The sequence below is a fragment of the Chanos chanos genome, chromosome 8 (assembly GCF_902362185.1).
Source record: "Chanos chanos chromosome 8, fChaCha1.1, whole genome shotgun sequence".
In the NCBI taxonomy this organism is placed as follows: domain Eukaryota; kingdom Metazoa; phylum Chordata; class Actinopteri; order Gonorynchiformes; family Chanidae; genus Chanos; species Chanos chanos.
Genome location: NC_044502.1, coordinates 28,455,827 through 28,476,892, shown reverse-complemented (window position 1 = coordinate 28,476,892; position 21,066 = coordinate 28,455,827). Strand labels below are relative to the sequence as shown.

General features: G+C 39.0%; 1 protein-coding gene across 2 annotated transcripts; it reads right to left on the bottom strand.

Annotated features, from left to right (window-relative positions):
* Positions 1-7,066: 7,066 nt before the first annotated feature.
* On the bottom strand, positions 7,067-20,337 carry adssl (adenylosuccinate synthase, like). Of its 2 annotated transcripts, none has more exons than XM_030781238.1 (13): positions 20,101-20,337; positions 14,412-14,514; positions 11,093-11,161; positions 10,883-10,933; positions 10,461-10,527; positions 10,251-10,358; positions 9,853-9,934; positions 9,510-9,636; positions 9,154-9,308; positions 8,647-8,771; positions 8,402-8,499; positions 7,876-8,025; positions 7,067-7,726 (listed from the first exon to the last, which is right to left on the bottom strand). In XM_030781238.1, exons 1-13 carry the CDS (start codon positions 20,323-20,325, stop codon positions 7,674-7,676), a joined length of 1,413 nt encoding a protein of 470 aa, XP_030637098.1. In that variant the 5' UTR covers positions 20,326-20,337; the 3' UTR covers positions 7,067-7,673. The 2 variants fall into 2 exon arrangements, with proteins under 2 accessions (XP_030637098.1, XP_030637099.1); XM_030781239.1 differs by having other exon boundaries at positions 11,099-11,161.
* Between the last annotated feature and the right edge of the window lie 729 nt (positions 20,338-21,066).

Sequence of the window (21,066 nt, the reverse complement as noted above, 5' to 3'; positions counted from 1 at the left end):
TCAGCGTTGGTAAAGGTTGATTTCCAAGCCTGCCAAAGATGTGACAATGAAATGCGATTAATCCCTAGATCGGCTTTCCTGTCTCTATGGCAGCAAAACAAGCCTCAAGAAGGAGATAACCAACCTAGAGGGACTGAGGGCGTTACGCAAAGTAGTTACCTCCTCCCAATGAGGTTCTATCTTTTCGCAATCGTATAAGGCAAGCTCTACTGATTGGTCAGTCGTCTTCATCACGTCCCAAAGACGCACTATTGGTTTGGGAAAAGCCAATCAAGCTAAGTAAAATTTACTTGATTGGCTTTCCTTACTTTTTGACTTGGCGCCTTATCCGTCTGGAAGCATACGTGCAACAAAGGGCATGCAAACGGATACACCTGGTCAGCAACATAAACGCATGGTGCGATGTCCAAACGTTAACTGGTAACAAGGGACCTGGTTTTCCTCTTTCCCACACAATTACACTACCTTCATCAACATTTAACGCAAGATGAGTGCACGGCCAAACCCTGACTCTGCCTTAAACATGACACGACAGAAGCCAGGTGACGTTTTTCCACTTCTCCACCCATGGGGTGTTGATGGACCAGTGCCCGCTGGATCTTCATCTTCTTGTGTCCCATGCCCACTGGAGCAACTCTTTCTTCTTGGTTGATTGCTCATCCATGACAAGGACGAGGAGTCAGGCATTCTTATGCACACCACTGCTGAACTGGACCACTGTACATGTGGATGCCTACACCTTTTCTCTAGATTTGCACAAAGTGGAGTGATGGGTAGAGCCCTTTATCTGGCTGACCCTTTGTGACTGAAGAATTGTGCTGACCCACCTGATGGGGAGCACTGCAATATACCACTGCGCCATTGAGGTGCCCTTCATTCTAGTGAAGAGGGTGATGTAGCTAATGAACCAGCCACTGATTGTGTATCAGTTCTGTCTCTGTGCTTAACACTTCTAGATGGAATGGACACAGCAATGCGGAGTTCTGTTTGGACAAGTTTATTTTCATGAGTTAATACGTGTTGCAATACGTGTTGTATTTCATAAATATCTGACTTTCATTATCATAGTTTATACAGATATGAACACACTTAATAGTAATACCAGTTATTTATGTGTATCAATAAACAGCAGTATGTTTTGAATCATTCTGACTCTGAAGTCTGAGAAGAAACGAAAGCCTGAAAGGAAGGAAAGAGGACAAACTGCATGAACCCAAAGGCTTGTCAAGATGAGCCCTTCACTGAGAGTCAGATTTGATAACTTAGGGCTAGCACACTATCAAGTACTTCTGAATGTGTAAGTGTTTAAAAAAAAAAAAGCTTGTCAATGTGATTTTTGAGACTTATTTAAGATAACTACATACAAGTAATAACAATACTACTACTACTAATAATAATAATACTAATAACCACCAACAACAATAGTAATAAAATAATACAAAAATAATAATAATTATTTCACTGTAATGGAAGTTCCAAGTGAATTGCACAGTAAAGTTACCCACAAAAAAGTACAATTTCTGAAACATATTGTAACAATTACTCAACCTTTTGTAATAAATGACATGACTGATAGTGAAATCAGTATCTGGATGTGTCTCTCATTGCCTCTGAATCAGAATCAAGCTAAAGAGAGAGAGAGAGACAGAGAGAGAGTTACAATTATTAGCATACTTTGGAATAATGACCCCAAAAATAGGGGATAGAGAGTTCATGGTACAGAAAACAATGGTAATGATAAAAGTACTAAATATCAAGGCAATAAAAAGCCAGGAGATTGCTGCACTTCGGAACTCTGAATGAAATAATTCGTTAGACTAACCTCAGCAAACTCAAGAGGGAAGGCATGTTTTCTGACACTGCAAAAAAAAGCCCAACTCAGTAAATATGGCAGCACGCATGACTATAACGCAATATTACATGAATAGGTACCACAGATGATACAACTGCTGAATCATTTAACTATTAAATGATTACATTATTACAAGAATGATATTACAAGTACTTGTACAACAGATTGTCAAGAAATCATCAAGAGGAAAAAGAATGCCACAAACATTTGGGTACGTTCTTTTGTATGTACCAGTTATGGGTATATGCCCTTTTCACAGAGAGGAATTATTGATTTTTGTCAAATTAGAGACTTTGCATTCTGAAATGCAGTCTGAAATGTTTTTGAACTGAATGTGGAGACACAATAACCAAGCAGTTTCACTGACCAGATGTAGTGACATACCACTTTTGCACCCTTACTACTGGCAGAAACACTGTGTATTTTAAAGCAGTTTGTGCAAGCATGTGGTCCTTGTGCATGCTCACCTGCACCGGCAATCACTGTGCTCAATGAATGGTAATTGAACTATCACATCTGTGGAACTTCCCCCTTCATAGACTGTCTTCTTCAACTGTGTGGTAGAAAAAACATCAGTTGTAAATAGCACAAAAAAGAATTTATCCACCATGGTTACACTGATAACCTATTACTGGAGAAAACAAAGTTATTCTCAAGAAGGTAATTCTTCAAACATTTGAATTTTTAACAAAGCAAAAACAAGTGGTTTCATTCTTCAGAAAACTGACATAATTGTTCCTGGTTTTAGAAATATTTACCTGACATGTAAGTTACAACCACAAGAATGCTTTACCCTTAAGCCCTAGTACCTACTGTGTTGGTAGTCATTTGGATTGGCTGTCATTTGGATCGGTTCACCAAAAAGAATCTGGTCTCTTAGCCAGTTCAAGTTCAATTAAATGTTTTTTTATTATTACAGCGTAGTGTAAGATGAGATAAGATAAAAAGGTTGCGATGAGAGGATAACATATCTACAACTTGTTTAACTTTGCATACAATTTTCCATAATGCTGTCATCCTTTCGATGTTACCTAAGGTCATGCAGACCTGTTTGGACAACCTCAGATAAGTTGAACTTAAAAGTAATCTTTTGTTCAGCTAATTGTTCCTTCAACTGGTGAATCATAGCATGTTCCATGTTCCTCAAATGCTACTGGGTAACCAGTGGCAACAGGCCCCAGGAGAGTCCATCCAAGTTTGATTCAACTGACAACAGGTCAGTGTTGAGGACTTGCACAAACCGTTGGTACTCAGGTAAGCAGGTGAGGCACCTATGAGCCAGTAAGGATCAGAGGTTGAGCTTGATGAACAACTAACAATGGCAGTGTACAAAGACACTCACAGTACTTGGTACTGCAGTGGAAAGCACTGATGCAAAAAACAACTTTACTGACTTATTGCTTCACATGCAGGGAATAACCTATAAGTGCCATCACTAACCCTCAAAGGAAGCTGTTTAAACACCAGTTACATCACTGCTCATTGGAGCCATATCTATGGAACTTATTGTAGCTACAGGCTCTATACATTTTTGTAAATGTATGTGGCTGTCAACTTATTATAAAAAATAACAGGAAAACTTGACTGAATACTTGCACGAGTTGATGCTGTAAAAGATAGTCTAGACCAGGGATCGGCAACCCGCGGCTCGTCAGCACCTCTGCAATGGCTCTCTGTAGCTTTGACCACAGATTACACCGAAATAAATAATGGTTATTTTTGTTTTATGTTTACTCATTTTTGTTGCGCAGTGGTTAATCTTTTCATAGGGAACACTTCTTAATTTCTGTGGAAATTAAAAAAAATGTTTTAATACTTTGTCCACTAAAGTATGCGTCACACCCTGTGTACTCGCACTTCTGGGCGCTTTTCCAAGCAGGTGGCTAATATGCAAATCTGACCCCCGCCCCCGGCAAGCTATTATGGATAAATCCAAGAAAAGAGAGGTGTTGGAGGAAAATAGAGTGTTTAATTTTGCTTTCACTATCAACAATGCTGGCTTACTTGTACGGTTGATATGTGGCGAGAAATTAGCAAACAACAAAAAAAAAATCTAATGCTGTAGGCCTATTGTATTTCTACAATCTCATAAATGCATTATAAACAATAGTTTTTGTATATAGAGTATAACTATATACAAAATTCTATAAACTGTGTTATCTTTATTTTAAGGGTCAAATAGGTTTAGCGGCTCCAGATGAATTTTATTTGGTGGGAGGGGGCAAATATGGCTCTTTTGATAATAAAGGTTGCAGACCCCTGGTCTAGACATAACTTAGTGACATTAATACAAGTGTCATCCCAGTGTCAGAGTCACGGCAATATCAGAAACATGCGACTAATTAATATTCATGAAAGACTTTAGCCAGACAACAATGTTTGTAGTTACATTCTAGATATTTTTTCTGCCTAAACGCTTGTTCAACATCTACATATTTACTTTGTAGTCAGCTGTAGCAATTTCTATAATAAGAATGTCATATTATCATCTTTTCTATTAATTGTAACTACTAAAGACTGCTACAGAGCACATACATCATTCTGGGAAAAAAAAAACAAATAAACAACCAGTTATAAAATGGTACGTTTGGAGAGGTGACTTGAGTCACAGAGTGGTCACACATGGTCCATTCATGAGTGAAAAATTCATATATATACATTACATATATATATATATATATATACACACACACACACACACACACACACACACACACACATACATACACACACATATATATACATAATGTGTGTGTGTGTCTGTGTGTATACAAAACCTGGCTTATGCCTGGCTGTACCTCCACTATGATTGTGTGGTTTTTAACTGGGGCACACTCTGTGGCTTCATCACTGCAAAAGCCTCCACAGCGCTGGAGTGGTATAGAGCAAGGTTTTAGAGCATGATGCACCTCCTCAGTGATCTCCTTCAGCACTTCAACCAGAGTTTCCCGTGGCTTGCACTCAGTATGACAGTATGCAATCGTTACATTTTTTGCTGTTGAAGAAAGAAGATGTCATATGTGTATACTTGCACAGATGTTTTCCATCACAATATAATATTTGCATATGTCATGTTATGTCCAAATCACAGTTTTAAAGGTTTTCTCTGATGCTGTTGGCCTTACAACCACTTAGGGAAAACAGCAGAGAGTGGCGTAAAAATGATGTGCTGCTTTGAACACACAACAGTTACAATCAACAGTTACTATTTTACTTGTGTGAAAGACCGTGTGTCATTCAGGCAGTGTGGAAATTAAACTTCCAAGTTGCTTACATCCATCTATGGAATTTTATATTTTACTTTTTTTGCTCATGAAGTTCAAGACAAGAAATACAAAATAAAAATATTTGATGAAATTCCTACCCTTGGACAATCATCTAGAGGAACAGTACCTTTCGAGGACTTGGTGTTCTCACAAATGAATTCAGAAACAGGCTGTAAGACAAAGAAAAATATAAAGATATGACTGTGAGTGTACAATGACAAATCCAGTTGTGTGTCATGTGAGTCAGCTGAACACCATCAAATGATCTGTGATTGAGCATGTCCACTACGCAAGTCCTGGAGACACTTAGGATTGGTCAGTCTCTCCTACACTGCAATTCCAGGGTGTGTGTGTGTGTGTGTGTGTGTGTGTTTGCATGGTCACCTTGTCATTCTGTCACCTTGTCATGAAAGTTATAACTCAGACCTGTCCCATTGTTTGGTGTGAATACATACAGTAATGAATATGTTCCACTGAAAACTGATGTAACGGCACATTTGTCCCGCATGCAAACCAGCATTCGTGTGCATTTAAACACGCTGTCTGTACAGTTAGACAGATGTGAAGCACGCAAATACGCATGAGTGATGTCAGACTCAATATACAGTCGAGAAAGAAAAACAATCTGACAAACATAAAATTAGCGGTAGTTAACTCCAAGAAAAGGCATGAACCAATAAAACGATTACAGCATTCAGGATTGCTCAAGAGACTTTAGAATACTGAAGTGCCTTGAGAAAGCAAGTGTTTTAAAATTTCCAGTAAATGCCAAAGGCCAGACTGTGCCATTTTTTCCCCAAACACCACAAGACCTACTAACAGGAAAAAGTGTCAAATAATTAGAGCTGCAAAATATGTTTCTGCGCTGAAAAATTAGATTCAGTATATGTATCGTATATAAACAAATTATATTTAGAAACAAAGGGGGGAAATGATACGTTATACATTTACATGTTATACATGAAACGACGTTACATCTGTAACATTTTACTTAACATGAAAAGACACACATTTGTTCGAGTATTAAAAATGAGAATGATCAAAGCGTCAATTAGTTAATCAAGTAATCATGTCCCCTACCTTAGCATTCATGTCTGATATTTTGGAAAATATCATGATGTAAAGCATTCCAAAATAGATTCGTAACCTCGCTCTCATTTTTCTGCGTTCACTACAGTTTAATTCGTGGTTAGTTGGCTACAAAGTTGTCGAAACTCGTTTCAATGAATTTTAAGTGAGCAGCTACACCGTGGGAGGTATCAAAAGCAATCTCGTTTCTCCAACCAGCGCTCTTCAATAATTTGCGCTCGCCCCCATATCTCTGTCAACATGTCTGCGGAAGACTTTTTTCACTACACATGTGACGAATCATTAAAGTATTGTATTTCGCTAGAAGCTGATGACATTAAGCTTAGTCACGAAAACAAGGAGCTTGTTAACAGAGACACGTCCTTTGGAAAAGAGAGCGGAAATAATTCAGGATCAAAATGAAAGCTCGCACCTGACGGTAATTCTACACGTTATATCTTAAAACTTCGGGAATTATAAAAGCTAATCATTTATAAGAATTTATTATTTTGAATAAACTGCCATAAATAGAGAGAATGCGCTTTGAAATTTGACCCCCTGTTTAACTATCTCCATTTGCTCTGGCAGCGTACCTTCAGTTTCTTCTTACATAAGATAAAAGGGAACGGTCTAAAATCTAGAGCTGCGTAAGTCAGAATCGAAAAATTAAAAATAAATAAGTAAAAAAAAACCTTTCCCAAATATCAGTTAATGTTTCTTTGATTGTGGAAAAAGTTGCAAAAGTGAAACTGGATTGCATTTTGTTTTCACATGAAGCCAACTGTAAATGTGAAACTGGATCACAATATTTCATCACTCCAATGCATCAGTAGGTGGGTGGAGACAGAAGTATTTACACAGAGTAAAACTTAAAGATATCCACTTTACTTTATTTCTCATACATTTGACTTAATTTCTCATCAGTCAACTGCGATCCCAAACAATGAATATTATCTAACCCTAGAGAAATCTGTTCACTCATAGAGCTCAGCTTAAAAGCATACTTTGTATTAGAGGTCTATTACTGACCATTAAAATTGGACTACATGAAAAAAAAAAACGTGTACAGAGGAATCGTTTAAGAATGCTAGCTGCATGAAATACAACATGCTAAAAATCGGTCCGCTCGTCTACATTGCAGTAATTGTTAAGGGTGAGAGAGAAACATCTTTGTGAATTCGTGCTGTGCTTCTGACCTATTTGTCAAATATGAATAACAGCTCCATTGATTAAAATAAGGTCCAAATACTACTAATTAAAGGAATTTTTGCTCTTGCACATCATAGGAAAGTTATGGAATGAATTTTTGAGGTGACAGTTCTGAGACAATACAACAGAGGTGTAGGTCCCTTTAATGAAATCTTGGTTCTAATACAGTGCTGGTGTATACATTCAGGTAATGTAGTCTCTGAGGTTCTGAACCTCAGGGTCATCATGCTGATCGTTTTATTAAAATTCCTGGTCCCACAGTGATCCCATTGTTCCGGTCAGAACAGCTTGATCATGCTCTCTCTGGACTTGCCAACTCCGACCCATTTCACTGGGAAGCGACAGAGAGATAAACGGATGGTTAAACAATGCGGTCAGAAAACAAGACGGTTCTAACGAGTGAGGAGCTCAAGTTTGGTAAGCTTTTTTGGCAAAGGTTTTTTTTTTTCTTTAAACTCAGCGTTTCCTTTGTAGCCTCACCTGGCACCTGAAGGAATTTCTCGATGAAGCGGATGTAGTCCTGCGCTTGGGGAGGCAGCTGTTCGAAATTGCGCACGCCCTCAGTGCTGCAGCACCAGCCGGGCAGCGTCTCGTACGTCACCGAGACCCGCGTGAGGACGTCCATGTTCGCTAATGAGACAACAAGAGAACTCCACGTGAGAGGGAAACAATCATCTACAATTTTTTGATTGTGCAAAGAGGAGAGGTAACATGTGAGGCAGAAATGGTTTAAGAAAGGGGTTTAATGAGCTTGGTAATGTGGTTAACTGTACTTAATTCAGAGACTAGTTATTTGCCACTAGTTATTTGTGGTTTTATATAAATTTTATTTTGAACAAATCAAATCTTGGATGTAGAATAACATCTGAGAACTTTTGTTCGTACAAGTTGCCTCAGAAAGCAAACCATACAGGAATCTTTCTTTTTGAATCTTTCTGAACTTCAATCAATGATTTTGTGGCACCATATTGAGCCTTGTGATTCATTCTGAGCTTGGAAGACATACCAGGAAAACTTGGAAGGGGTTTTCCATCAACGCTGTATGCCACGCCCACTTTAATCTCAGGTAAAGTGTCCAGGATATCCAACTTGGTTAGAGCGATGCTGTTAAACAAGTTCAAAGGTCAGTGTAGAATGGTCATTAATGGAAATTATTAATACACATTTGAAAATTAATATTCTGGCATGCGTATTTCATATTTAGCCTTTATCCAGAAACCTCTAAAAATTTCTATAGCAAGCTGTCCTTACGCTGTAAATCCGTTCACCATGTGGGCATATCGGACCAAGACTAAGTCCAGCCATCCACAACGTCGCCGCCTGCCCGTCGTAACTCCAAACTCCCTCCCCCTGGACTGCAGCAGTTCACCAATCTCCTACCACACAAAAAAAACATAAAAACATTCAGCCCATTACTGTCTCATAGTACAGGGGCATGTCCTGCGTCTGTGGTTAAGGGTACACATTTGAGGTGTGGATCTCTTGCCAACGAACGTATTGGTTACTCTCCCTGTTACTGCCCATCAGGCAACTATCTAGCTGCATGAATTTTTATACAAACAGCACTCTCTCCCAAGTGAGAGGCAAACAGATCATAGAAGGTACCAGATCATTCCACACTTAATGTTAATTTGGTACACAAAACAAACTATGCATCATCCTAAAAGACTAAACACAACAAAAGGAAAAACATGCATATTAACCAGACTGAATTTTAGTCAGTCACACAAACACACACACAAACAAAGTGATACTTACATTGTCCTGCTCTGTGGGGAATGCCCCCACACCCACTCTGGTGGTATAAGCCTTCACCACTCCATACACACGTCCCACATGGGATGGGGGCACACCGAGACCAGTACACACACCTCCAACCGTGCAGTTAGATGAGGTCACAAAGGGGTAGGTCCCTGGAGAAAAATAAGATCATTTGTTAATGTTCATACAATTCCAACTAACTTCTCTTCAACAAATTGGGGAATTTCCATTGTGAGTGACTTCACAACTGTAAGAAAAACAAGGGAGTTTAAGAAATGAAAATATCTAGGTTCAGATCATATTAGATTCATTTTGACCCACATCATTTTAGGTTGGACGCCTGCCATGCTCACCAAAGTCAATGTCCAGGAGGGCAGCATTGGCCCCCTCAACAAGGATCTTTTTGCTGGGTCCAGTGAGAGCTTTGTGCATGAAGTACACACCGTCAGTCACCAAGGGGCGCAACTTCTCTGCAAAAACCTGTCAAATCATCAGGTATGTCCATTACAAAAAATATGCTGTGAAACCGAAAAATGTTTAAATAATAGAGCAGAGCAAACATCACCACATCTGTCAAACATATATGTATTTTTACTTCATTGGCTTATGCAGTAGGATTTCAGCTCAAAAAGAAAACAAAAAAAAACACTCGCAGGCCTTGAGGCCATTCTACTCCAGGTTCAGCTTTCTAATTACCTTCAGCTGCTGCAGCTCAGCATCAACATCAATGTTAAGTTTGGGGTACATGGTCTGAAAATGGCCAGCCAACATACGGAACCTGTGAGAAGTCGAATAAAAGATCATTTGAGTCGAGATACTTCTGCACAAGACCTGTGATAACTCAGCAGCTCTCTGTAAATATAAGCTAGATGTCAAACTATCAGTCTTATTTCATGCTACTACATGGTAATCTCACCAAAAAATCTTGTTTGAAATTGAGATCACCCACACCAAAACTCTGAGCTTTATAATGAATAATTCAGTGAATACACGATTTGTTTCTACACATGATTGTGAACAGTTTCTACACATGACTTGTTGGTTTAGACAGTTTGTGTGCATGACACAGAGCTTCAGCCAATGCCAGCACTCACTTCTCTTCAAAGATGGAGAAATCAGAGACGAGGTCACACACTCTCAGTCCATTACGTGCAGCTTTGGAAGAATATGCCGGACCAATGCCTTTTTTGGTGGTTCCCAAACTGGAATATAAAACCAGAATGACAAACAGCAAGACATGAGTGTCATGGTAGGGCATATAACTGTGTCAATATGAACCATTTTCAGGGTGAGAAAGAGCTCACTTCTTTCCAGCCTGCTGCTGTCTTTGCTGCTCCTGGATACCATCAACAGCTTGATGGAAGTTAAACACTGTGGGAACATGAACCATAGGGTTATATGTATGAACATCTTATGATGAATACACTAACAAATGTAAATACACTAACAAAACTAACACAACATCAACAACTGGTACAATGTGAGGAGACCACAGGACACAGACAGAGAGGCAGTAATTTGTTTTCTATAAACAACAGAGCATAAACATACATAAAATCTCGATTTACTTTTCTCTGTGGATTACAGGTTTGGGCACCAAAGTTTGATTTGTACAAATATTTGAAGGCTTTACACAAGATCTTTGTAAAACTCCATTACCAATACCTCACCATGACAGTTCCTGGTTGCACCTGACAATAGTAAAAGCAAAGTCAACAGATCTTACCAATATGTGCCCGGTCTGATATCTTCAGTCTCTGTTCCCATCCTTCCAGTCCTGCATCAAACACATGAAAAAGCTCTTAAACGGTATGTATGAGAGCATGAATGGAGAATTTGAAATGTTCAATTTTATCCAAAGCAAAAGGGCAAAAAAAAGTCATTCATTTTCCTTCTGTTTTACTTATATAAATGCTACTGCAGTACTTCCTCTTACCATTGCCTTTTTTCAAGTTCTTCTCAGCCTCCTCAAACAGCCCTGGTAGATGTATGACCACACCATTTCCTGAAAGAGAGAGAGAGAGAGAGAGAGAGAGAAACTATATTATGAGGTAGCCATAGTGATTCATAGAGTAGCAATGAACCCAGTAAATATCTTGCCAGATCCATAAGGTAGCTCATTGGAACTGTGTCCCTTGGAGGGGGTGCTAGTGGTACGAAGAGCTGAAGAGGCAAGACCACCTGTCCATCATTCATCATCTGAAAGCCACACCTTTAAAGTGGCTCAAGATGGTGTGGCCCTGATGAACATTAGGTCCAGTGGCAGCTTGATGTCTTAGCCCTTTCGGTTACGACTGAGACATTCTTGAACCTGTTGCGCACTGTTTAGTAGACTCATTCCACTTGGCTGGAACACTGAGGATAAGGGGCTACACATCGTGCATACCTTAAGTCTTGCAAACTTGGACCATAATGAATGCTGTGAAATGGGTGCTTTTGAATTTACTGACTGTGGAGTCCCTGACGGCTAAAAACATATTTGACAAAGTGAAAGGCTGAGTTCTCTGCAGAGTTATTTGATACTGATGAGCATTTCGCTTTCTAAGTGAAGGAGTCGGTCACATTTAGGGCAAATAGGTATCCTACGTTGGAGCAGTTGACTGGGCCAGTATATTTAGACATATACAAATGGCTGAGTGGGTTAGACGGACAGGAGAGGCACTTGATAACAGTGAAGTACTGGTTGAAACAACTAGTTAGGCAAGTCCTGCTGCAGTTCTTCACATCTGTCCAAATGCAGGGCCACTGTCATGCTTGCACATGTGGACTTGTCTGTGGGGTCTAGTCTTTGGGGCTATGGCATGTGCAGTACTGTGCTGTCTGCAAAGTCTCTGCAGATTTCCAAGATGGTGCAGTTTTTCCCACACCAAACCACCCTCTGACATAAACTGGTTTACTTTTCCATGAGATGAGCCATCCACATAAACAGCTGCGAAGTCTGTAAAAGTGGTATTCGAGAAGTGACAATGTCTGGAGGGAGGCAAGTGTGTTTCTTTGACTCATTCATAGAGGTGCATGACACTGGAGCTGGCCAAGCAGTCATGCAGCTGGTGAAGTGATTATCCAAAGGGGAGAGGATTTTGCTGGTATAGAAGATACCCAAAGTCATCACTTTGCCCTTGCTTGAGCACAACACTGATGCTGTGTGGTTTAAATGTAGTCATAAGGATGAAGGGTTTTGTTTTGACTGGGACAGCCAGGTGCTGTGGAGATGCTTCCACTTTGTCTCTGCTTACCCTGTTATTGATCAGGATGTCACCGACATGGGCTGTCCTTCCATAAGGCGCATAAAGTGGCTTGGCTATAATGGCACACTCAAGGACAAATTCCAGATACGCAGGAAGCTACGCAGTTTTTTCAAAAGTTGCTCACTCACAAAGTTAGGGCTTATGTACATATTGTTAGTAGTCTGGCACCTTTGGGTGCAACTTCAAAACCTTCAAAGTTGTCAACTGCCCTCTGTATCACTGGCCCTTTTCTAGAGAGATCTTTATTCCTGCTTCTGTGTACTTGCTAAAGAAACAGTAGAGGAGTACTCATGGGCTTTTTTTCTTCCTGTGGTACATCTGCCAGATGCACTCTGTGGTCCCCTGTGCTTTAGTAGCATAGCCATCTCTTTGACTACCTCAGTGAAAATCTACTTAACATCTTCTCAAAGTTCTCAAAGAAAGCAGTATGCAGGCACTGATCATCCAGAATGGAGTGGTCCCTATGATAATTGCTGGCAAGTTCAATCAAGTAATCCTTTGGGCTCTAACAGTGACCTTGTGTCCGCTCTGCCCTCAGTCAGGATATTGGTGGATGGCTGGTGTTTGTTACGGGGGCTTGACACAGTTCCCATTGCTCCGTAGAAGATGCATTGCTGATTTTGGTGTCTAGGAGGCCGTCTCATTCTTCTATTATCTTCCTCAGTGCTGCCAGCTCCTCTCCACTGACACGCAATCAGACCTGGAGACACTTGTCCTCCTGGTACTTTAGTTTTCACAGTAGTAGCTTTTGTGTGTCCTTGCTCAGGGCTTTGCCTTTTGACACTGTCCAACTCTGCCTTTTTGTCGCTTAACTGGAGAATGAAACTCCTTTGTGTCTCGGTTGAGATCTTGGTCAGCAGAGTGTAGTTGAAGTTTATAGTTTTATACCACACAAGTGATGTACTACTGTTCCTCATTCTCATCCCACAGCCTCTGCTTGTCTTTTATGTGCTCCATTCATAACTGCAACACTTTTTTCTGCTCTCTTTGAATGCTCTCCTATAGCTGGAGCAGCTGTCCATGGCAATCTTCCAATCTCTGTGGGATAAAATTCGACCATACTTACTGTTTTCACCAGTCTCCGTGTGAGAGTTAGTGCAAGCTACTTTGTCCACATGTGCTATATTCTGAGTCTCATGGAAGGGTTATGTACAGACAGGACTGAGCTGCTTCATGACTGAGTCACCCCTTTGATCTGCCTTGAAGTAGATAACTGGGTCATGCTTTGGAATCCTGAGAAGGTACACCATGAATGTTCCCTCGACATAATTCTTCAAGGGCCTTGGAGTTTTGAAGATTTGAGGAGATTTGAAAGGAGGAAGAAATTTCAAGTCATACATGGGCTGCCACTGTTTCAGCCAACGTTATGACAACCATACTTGACAATCCGAATCCAGCCCAAACAGTTAGCCTGCTCTTAACATGTATACTTATAGGTCAGTGTTCTGAAAACTGGACTTGGAAATCATTCAAAATAAGTCATTGGTCTTCACATATATTATTAGAATTAAATTACTGAGTGCAGTAATACTCTTCATATTCAGTTCTTCCAGATCTGCAAATTGTCCTGGACCACAACATTTGTTATATGAAGAAAGCATTTGACAAATGTCTGAAGTATAAAAAAAGTCATTGTCAATGTAAATTTAATGTTATAAAAGGAATCAGATAACAGAATTTAATGCTATTCCTAGATCAAATGCATTTATGGCTGAAAGCCATATAACATTCACTAATACAGACAAAAACCTTCTGACAAGTGCTATAAGAAGTGAGATGCTAGCTGCACACCGAATGTGCATTCTTCGTTTTCCATCCTGAAGGAAAAAAATTCCTCCCAAAACACAGCAATATCATTCATCACATTTATTATTACATTTATTATTTTATAGCCGACTTAGATAAAGTTTCTTTGACACTCAGAACCTGTGGACAAGCTGCCTGCTTTTGACATTCAGGTCTCGGTCTGTTTAATTCGTTGTAAAATACATACTACGCAAATCTTACCAATGAATGAAGTGGCCTTCTTGTTGAGCACGCCGCTGGGCAGCAAGTGGAAGTCATACTCCACTGAGTCCACCACCACTGTATGTCCAGCATTGTTTCCTCCCTACACAATCAACAAGAAATGATAATTGGAAAAAAGTATGGAGGTGCTAACATTGAACTTGTTCATTTTTAACTGCTGCTATTGGAGATACCACATCAGTAGACTAGTGCTTGGACCATGAAACTGATAATAAGAGCTACTCTATTTGATTTTAAGATAGATGCAGGGCAGGCATGACTCATTTCAGAGCAAACTTTTTTAAAGATAAAATATTCATGAGATCTAGGAAAGTCCAAAGCAAGGTTTAACAGTCCAGAGGGCAGAAGTGTCTGTGGCGATGGATTCACATGCCAGTAACTTGCTAATCTGATGTACAGCTATGGCAATGGGACTGGTACAGGGAGTTGAGTTCAACAGCACACACACTACCCTCTTTTGCCATAAACAGAATACGCAAAGTGAGACACCAAGTCACAGCATCAGATTTGTAAATATGTTACTTTTTTCATTTGTTTGTTCATTTTTTGTCAGCTGTAAATATACACCCTCTCTTTTTTTGCTTCACACCTGGATGAATTAAATACTACAGCTGAGGGATAAGGTCTTTCACTCTGGAACCACACATCACTTCCTTTGACAGCATCCATCTCCTGATAGGCTTTCACTAGGACATGTTTCCTTAGCCGTGTATTCAGCTAATAAACCCAAATAAGAGTTACGTTTAATGTAAATCTTCTAAAATCTGATGATGGTTGCCAAAACAACAAAAAAAGATGTATATATTACACACACACACAAACACACACACACACACATATATATAAATATCTGAACTTCCTGACGAGAAATTATATTTACTACAATATTACAATAAATGTCATTTTCTAAGCGTCTAAAATTAAATAACATTCAATATCCTTTAGCTTAGAAATGGTTCAGTATCCTTTAGCTTAGAATGGTGATTAAACTTTTGATTGGATCTATGTTTGAGTTGCCCTGATATACAGTATTAATGGACACCTGCCAGCCAGTCAGAAACGAGTATTTTCCATGGCCATGATATAACTACTGACAAACACTGTCAAGATGGCACCATGCTAACGCTTTCTCTATATGACACCTCCTTTATTGCTATGTTAAAAAAAATGTGAGTTTGTAGATTTGTGTGCTTATTTTTGTCTGGGAAGAAAATTATTAACAACTCACAATGAAACAATAATTTACAATGGCAAATGACATTCATTTTCAAACAATAATAAAAAGAAATAAATAAACAAATAAATAAATGTGAGTTTGGGACTTTTTTATAGCTTGCTGACTTTTGGAACGAATGCATGCACCATGGAAAACAAACTGCCAAAAATTCAAACAATGGAGATTGTATAACTTTGTCCTCAGAGCAACACTCTGCAACCACAGAGAGCTCATGCAATCAGACACGATTACAAGAAACCCCCTGAGGCTGAAAGCTATGATGATGCGATTCTCCTTCCCAAAACTCATGACACAATCTTGTAGTTACCAAGAAATTTTGTGTCAGCTGCTGTAACCTGGCACCTCAGTCCTTTTTATGAGGAGTGAAGAAAAACGAAACAAAACAGAAAAAAACAGGAAATTGCGAGGAGAATCTTTGGCTAAGCTTCATTCTGTGGAAGACTGTTCAATTCACAACCTGTACTTCAATTCACAACCTGATCTCATCACTGGAGTTCTTTGGCAAGGAAATTGAGGAAATTATCAAGAGGGTTGCCTCTCAGGAAAATGAGAATGTTAAGCGCATAACCCTGCATGTGATGCGTTTGGGAATGTCTCACTGGACTCTGCATTGAATCTCTCTAGTTCTGTTGACATTGTGCACAGACTAGACCCCAAGCATTTCCTCATTTCTCAGTTAACATAAAATTATATTGGTATGTAGGATTGGTAATTGTTAATTCTGTTTTTAATTTATGAAAGTGTCTAAACTTGTTGCTCCTGTAAATTCATATAGACTTAAAACAACATTAATATTACATCACTATGCTCTTAGTATTGCATCTTTAATAATACGCATAATGCTGTTTATGTGTGATGCCTCTGCTTGTAACGTTTAGATCCATGAGCCACTGACTGATGCATCAGATGTGAGGAGAAAGAGTGAACAATGTGGTCAGGCAGTTGGGTAGAGCGACAGTTTTTCTGATCATAGCAATCGCAGTCAACATAGTTATTTTGGCATGAATGTATCTACACAGCAAGAGTTATTATTGTTGTAGAGTTGTTATACACCTGTTTCATTTTCTGTTTTTAACTGAAGTGATGGCAAAGATAAGAAAAAGCCTACTGCCATACAGAGCTGCATTTGAATTTACACTTAATATTTGGGGAATATGAGATTTAACGTTAAGGAAATCTGCATTTTTGTTTTGCACTTTGTACAATATGTGTTTACTTAATGCAGGAAACTCAGTCTTTAAGGAGAATGAAACTTTGAGTTGGAATCAAAAGGGAATCAAAGTTTGGTGTGAAACTAGTCCCTCAGTGCGGGTCGCTGTTTTATTTTGGAAAAATATCAATGGCACATTTTGTCTTCACCAGAAGGAAGGTTGTTGGTGTCAGTGATAAATACAGACGACTCTATGTTGTTATATAACCATGTCATTTAAGTTAATGTGTATTGTGTGTGGTGGAGACACAGTATGAACACCACCCTTATGCTCATGATATCCTCTTTTGTTACTGAAATTCAGCAAAAGTTTCCCACTGTTTATGCTATCATTATTTTAATGAAGCCCCACATTCTTTCATTGATAGACATGCACCGTGAAGAGGTCTTACTCCTGTTGGTCTTATATTACTAATGATTTTGTCAGACATCACACTTAACTGATGCAAACAGATCATGTCCCACTTGGTTTAACTCTGACTTAACTCCAAGTCCTGTACTGATTTGTGATTAATCTCAGATTCATTCATTCCTTTTTTGGTTTCTGTTGCTGGAGCCCCTTTGCCCCTCACCGATTACTCTAGTATTGATATAATCCTAACAACACAAAAAGTCAAACACAATTAACACTGCCTATTAGAAGCTTAACTGCCCCCTGCGTCTTCACATACCATAATGCACAGAAATAAAAGATATTATTGATTGTGTTAAATTAATGTCAGAATTATCTGCCATCACTAAATGGGAACTTGTAAGATCTGAAAAACAGAATTTTTACAGTTTATTTATTTTAGAAAACTGCTGTCCTCTGAGAGAACTAAACAAACAAAAGCTTTGAGAGAATTTCTGATCTTCAGGCATGTAGTGATCACACTTAGGAAGACAAGACAACTCTGTACTCTTTACAAGAGAAATTAAACTATCAGCCACAGGAGCCTTTATTAGACTAGGGCTATATGTCTAGTGGGAAAAGATTATATTTTTCAGTCTTGCAAAGCCATGTGGAAATAAGAGGAAAATACATAGCCTTTACATTAACAGCACTCTTACTTCCTATGCTAATCACATCAGACATTTTGACTTTTATCAAAAGCTCTACTCGTCTTGGTTTGACCATCTTGTTACCAATACAATTTCTGATGAAGTTGCTTTATTTATTCCCCAAGTAAGTGTTAAGGATAAGACAGCTTGCGAGGAGCCTATCACATTTTAGGAACTGGATAATTTATTGGCCAGTTTGCCTTGGTTCAGATGACTTGTGGGACTGCTTTAAGGACTTAGTTTTGAAGTGCTGAAAGAATGTACTGAGGTACGTTAATCTGATTCCAAAACAAAGACACACATTATATGGATCACTGGAAGCCTACAACTCTCTTTAACTCTGATCATAAGCTTTTGCAGCTGTGTACACCAAGAGACTCAAATGCTGTCTGGAAGAATTAATCTCAGAGACACAGTCAGGCTCTATTAGAGGCCAGCAAACATCCAAAAACATTTGTCTTGTCTTATTAAATTACTTTAAACTGCTAAACAAGGATGCTCTCATTCTTTTTCTGGACTCCCTTAAGGGCTTTGGATTCAGCTGTGCATAATTTTACTTTTAAGGCTTTAGACAAATTCGGCTTTAGGGTCAACTTGTTATACTGTGGTATGTGGTACTTGGTATATGGTGTCGTTATATCCATAGACAGTGACATAAACGTGTGTGTCTCTCTTGCCAACGGGACCTGCCCCTGAATTGATATCAATGGAGGAATAAAGTTCTGGATGCCTAGTATGATGTTTAAGCAATGTGAAAACTTACATTTCTTACTTTTTGAGGACTTCAGATGTACAAGACATCCTGTTAAGTTATCTTACTTCCACAAATTGGCCCATGATTCTGGGAAACTGATTTTCAAGCATGACTTTTCTCCACATATTATTTATAATAATCAGTTATAGGTCATAAATCTTTATTTTTCAAGATGTTTCATCAGGGCATTTTATTTATTTCATACTTGTTGAGGGACAGGAAAATGTGGAGTAAACACTACTGGATGAGATTATGTGAAAATCTTGAAGTGCATTCCCAACAATCTGTTATTAGTAAAATCTTCTATGATGTTGTATTGCAATGTTACTCACTATATCCCACTACTTTCTAAAGAAAGAATTTAGAGATTAAATGTGCCAACTGATTCATAAGAAAATCTATCATTGCCTATAATGGTGACCTAAAGCCTGTGGTAAATAATTACCATGATATTCTATTGTCAAACTTCATAAGCTGTGGTCAATAACAAAAACAATTTTTTGATTCATAACTAAAGAGATGCCTTTAAAAGCATTAACCATTATTATTCTAATAACAAAAATTTTAATAAATTAAATGGACATTTTGTCTCCTCTGTGCTCCTTCTGTTCAGCTGAGAAAGAAACTATTCCTCATCTATTTTTATTTTTGTCCTTACTGTAAGTATTTCTGGGATCAAATTTCCACAGTTTTATTGCTCATACACTTCCGTTTTATTAATATGCCTGACAGCATGGTGTGTTTTCATGATGTTGGATCTGACAATAAGGAATTGGAAAACGCTCTACATCTCATCTATATGTTGAGCAAATTCAGCATAATGCTACATGTCCTAATGTCTAAACCTAGATGACAAACCCCAATTCTAAATATCTTTCACCGACCTATATACACACACACATATATATACACACACACTGAGTATGTATAGATAGACAGATAGATAGACAGATATACACACACACTGTCTCACTAATCAATTAAAATTACTGATTAAAAAAAATTGTGTCACTATCCATTTCCGGGTCGCTGGGTTACTTTGCCATGTGTTTGTGGTGCCATCTGGCGATTAAATGAGCTAATAATTCTCCTACTATAGTTCTCATGTGATTCTGTGGAAAATAAAGTATAGAGTTTCCCTACTGGGGACCCACTACACAGTACATTTCAGCTAACCTCCGATACTAGCATAATAAGCTGAACAAGTCGACGGTTCAGATGTCAGTTTATAAGTTGAATCAGGTGTGATAATGCCAGGCTAATTCTAAAATGTCCTCTCTTTTGGGTCCCCAGATCGCCGAGACAATCACCACTGTATACTATTTCGTTTGAAACAAACCATGCTAGGTTACATCAGCAGCAGCAGGGCTTCATTAAGAACTGGACACGATACGAAAAATAAATAAGCTCACAAAGGCTCACTTACTTGACACCTGCATACAATATCCGCATCCATCGCCAACAAGTCAACCACTTTCCCCTTTCCTTCATCTCCCCATTGAGCTCCGAGGACAACGGTGACTTTATTCTGTGGAGGCCGAGGGTTCCGTAACGATTCAACTTCTTCGCTGTCACGGGGCCGCTTCGTGGCCGGCTCGCCATTCAGGGAAGCGGTTTCTTGTCCATTAGACATTGTCGTATCTGCTGCCATGCTTCTATTGTATTGTGAATACAACGAGGACTTTCTGCCTCTTCTTCTGAAGTGTTTAATTTGGCGGTAGGTCCTACAATTTCCTAGTGCATTACCGCCCCCAAGTGTGCTGGAGCATTAGCTTCGTCTACTCAGAGTCAAAGAAAGAAAGAAAGAAAATTGTGTAGCAGTGATCGTAAGTATATTCAGTTATCTAACCCTGTTGCAATTTGGTTAGCATGACGTTCCTAGCTTTGTCATATGTCCTGCAATGTACTACGAAATGCTCTGTTGTCTCTAGATTATTTTAATGTATACATAACCCTGCCGGGTGCTTTTTTCATTATCATGATTATTATTCTGTGTCGGCATTCATTTGACCTTAGTATCCAAAGCAAAATTGTATTGAGACGTCTTCTTTCCATCTGCTTCATGTTCTAGGTCTCTCCTCAGAGAGATTTTTCCCAGTTTATCTACTATTTCCTTACCCTCTACCCCAGCATGTCCTGGTGCCCAGAGAAATTACATGTCCATCCCTTGTTCTTGTAGCTTCAACAAGCACTGTGATACTTCATACAAGCTGTCCTGCCTGCAGTCAGAGCGAGCACACTTAAGGCTTTAGGCGAGTCAGTGCATACAACCATCCTTCCAGATCTCACTTTCTCCACACTTTGAAGCACCAACAGAACAGCTACCAGTTCCACTGTAAATATGGGTAGGCCCTTTTATGATGACCATCTGGAGCTAATTATAAAGCTAAAT

Bases quoted from the DNA above. Each gene is read 5' to 3' on its own strand.
- adssl (XM_030781238.1), bottom strand. From the start codon at position 20,325: ATGGCAGCAGATACGACAATGTCTAATGGACAAGAAACCGCTTCCCTG. The intron at 9,637-9,852 runs GTAATTAGAAAG...ATGATTTGACAG, and splicing joins CTGAGCTGCAGCAGCTGAAG to GTTTTTGCAGAGAAGTTGCG. The intron at 8,772-9,153 runs GTAAGTATCACT...TTTGTGTGGTAG, and splicing joins TCCCCACAGAGCAGGACAAT to GAGATTGGTGAACTGCTGCA.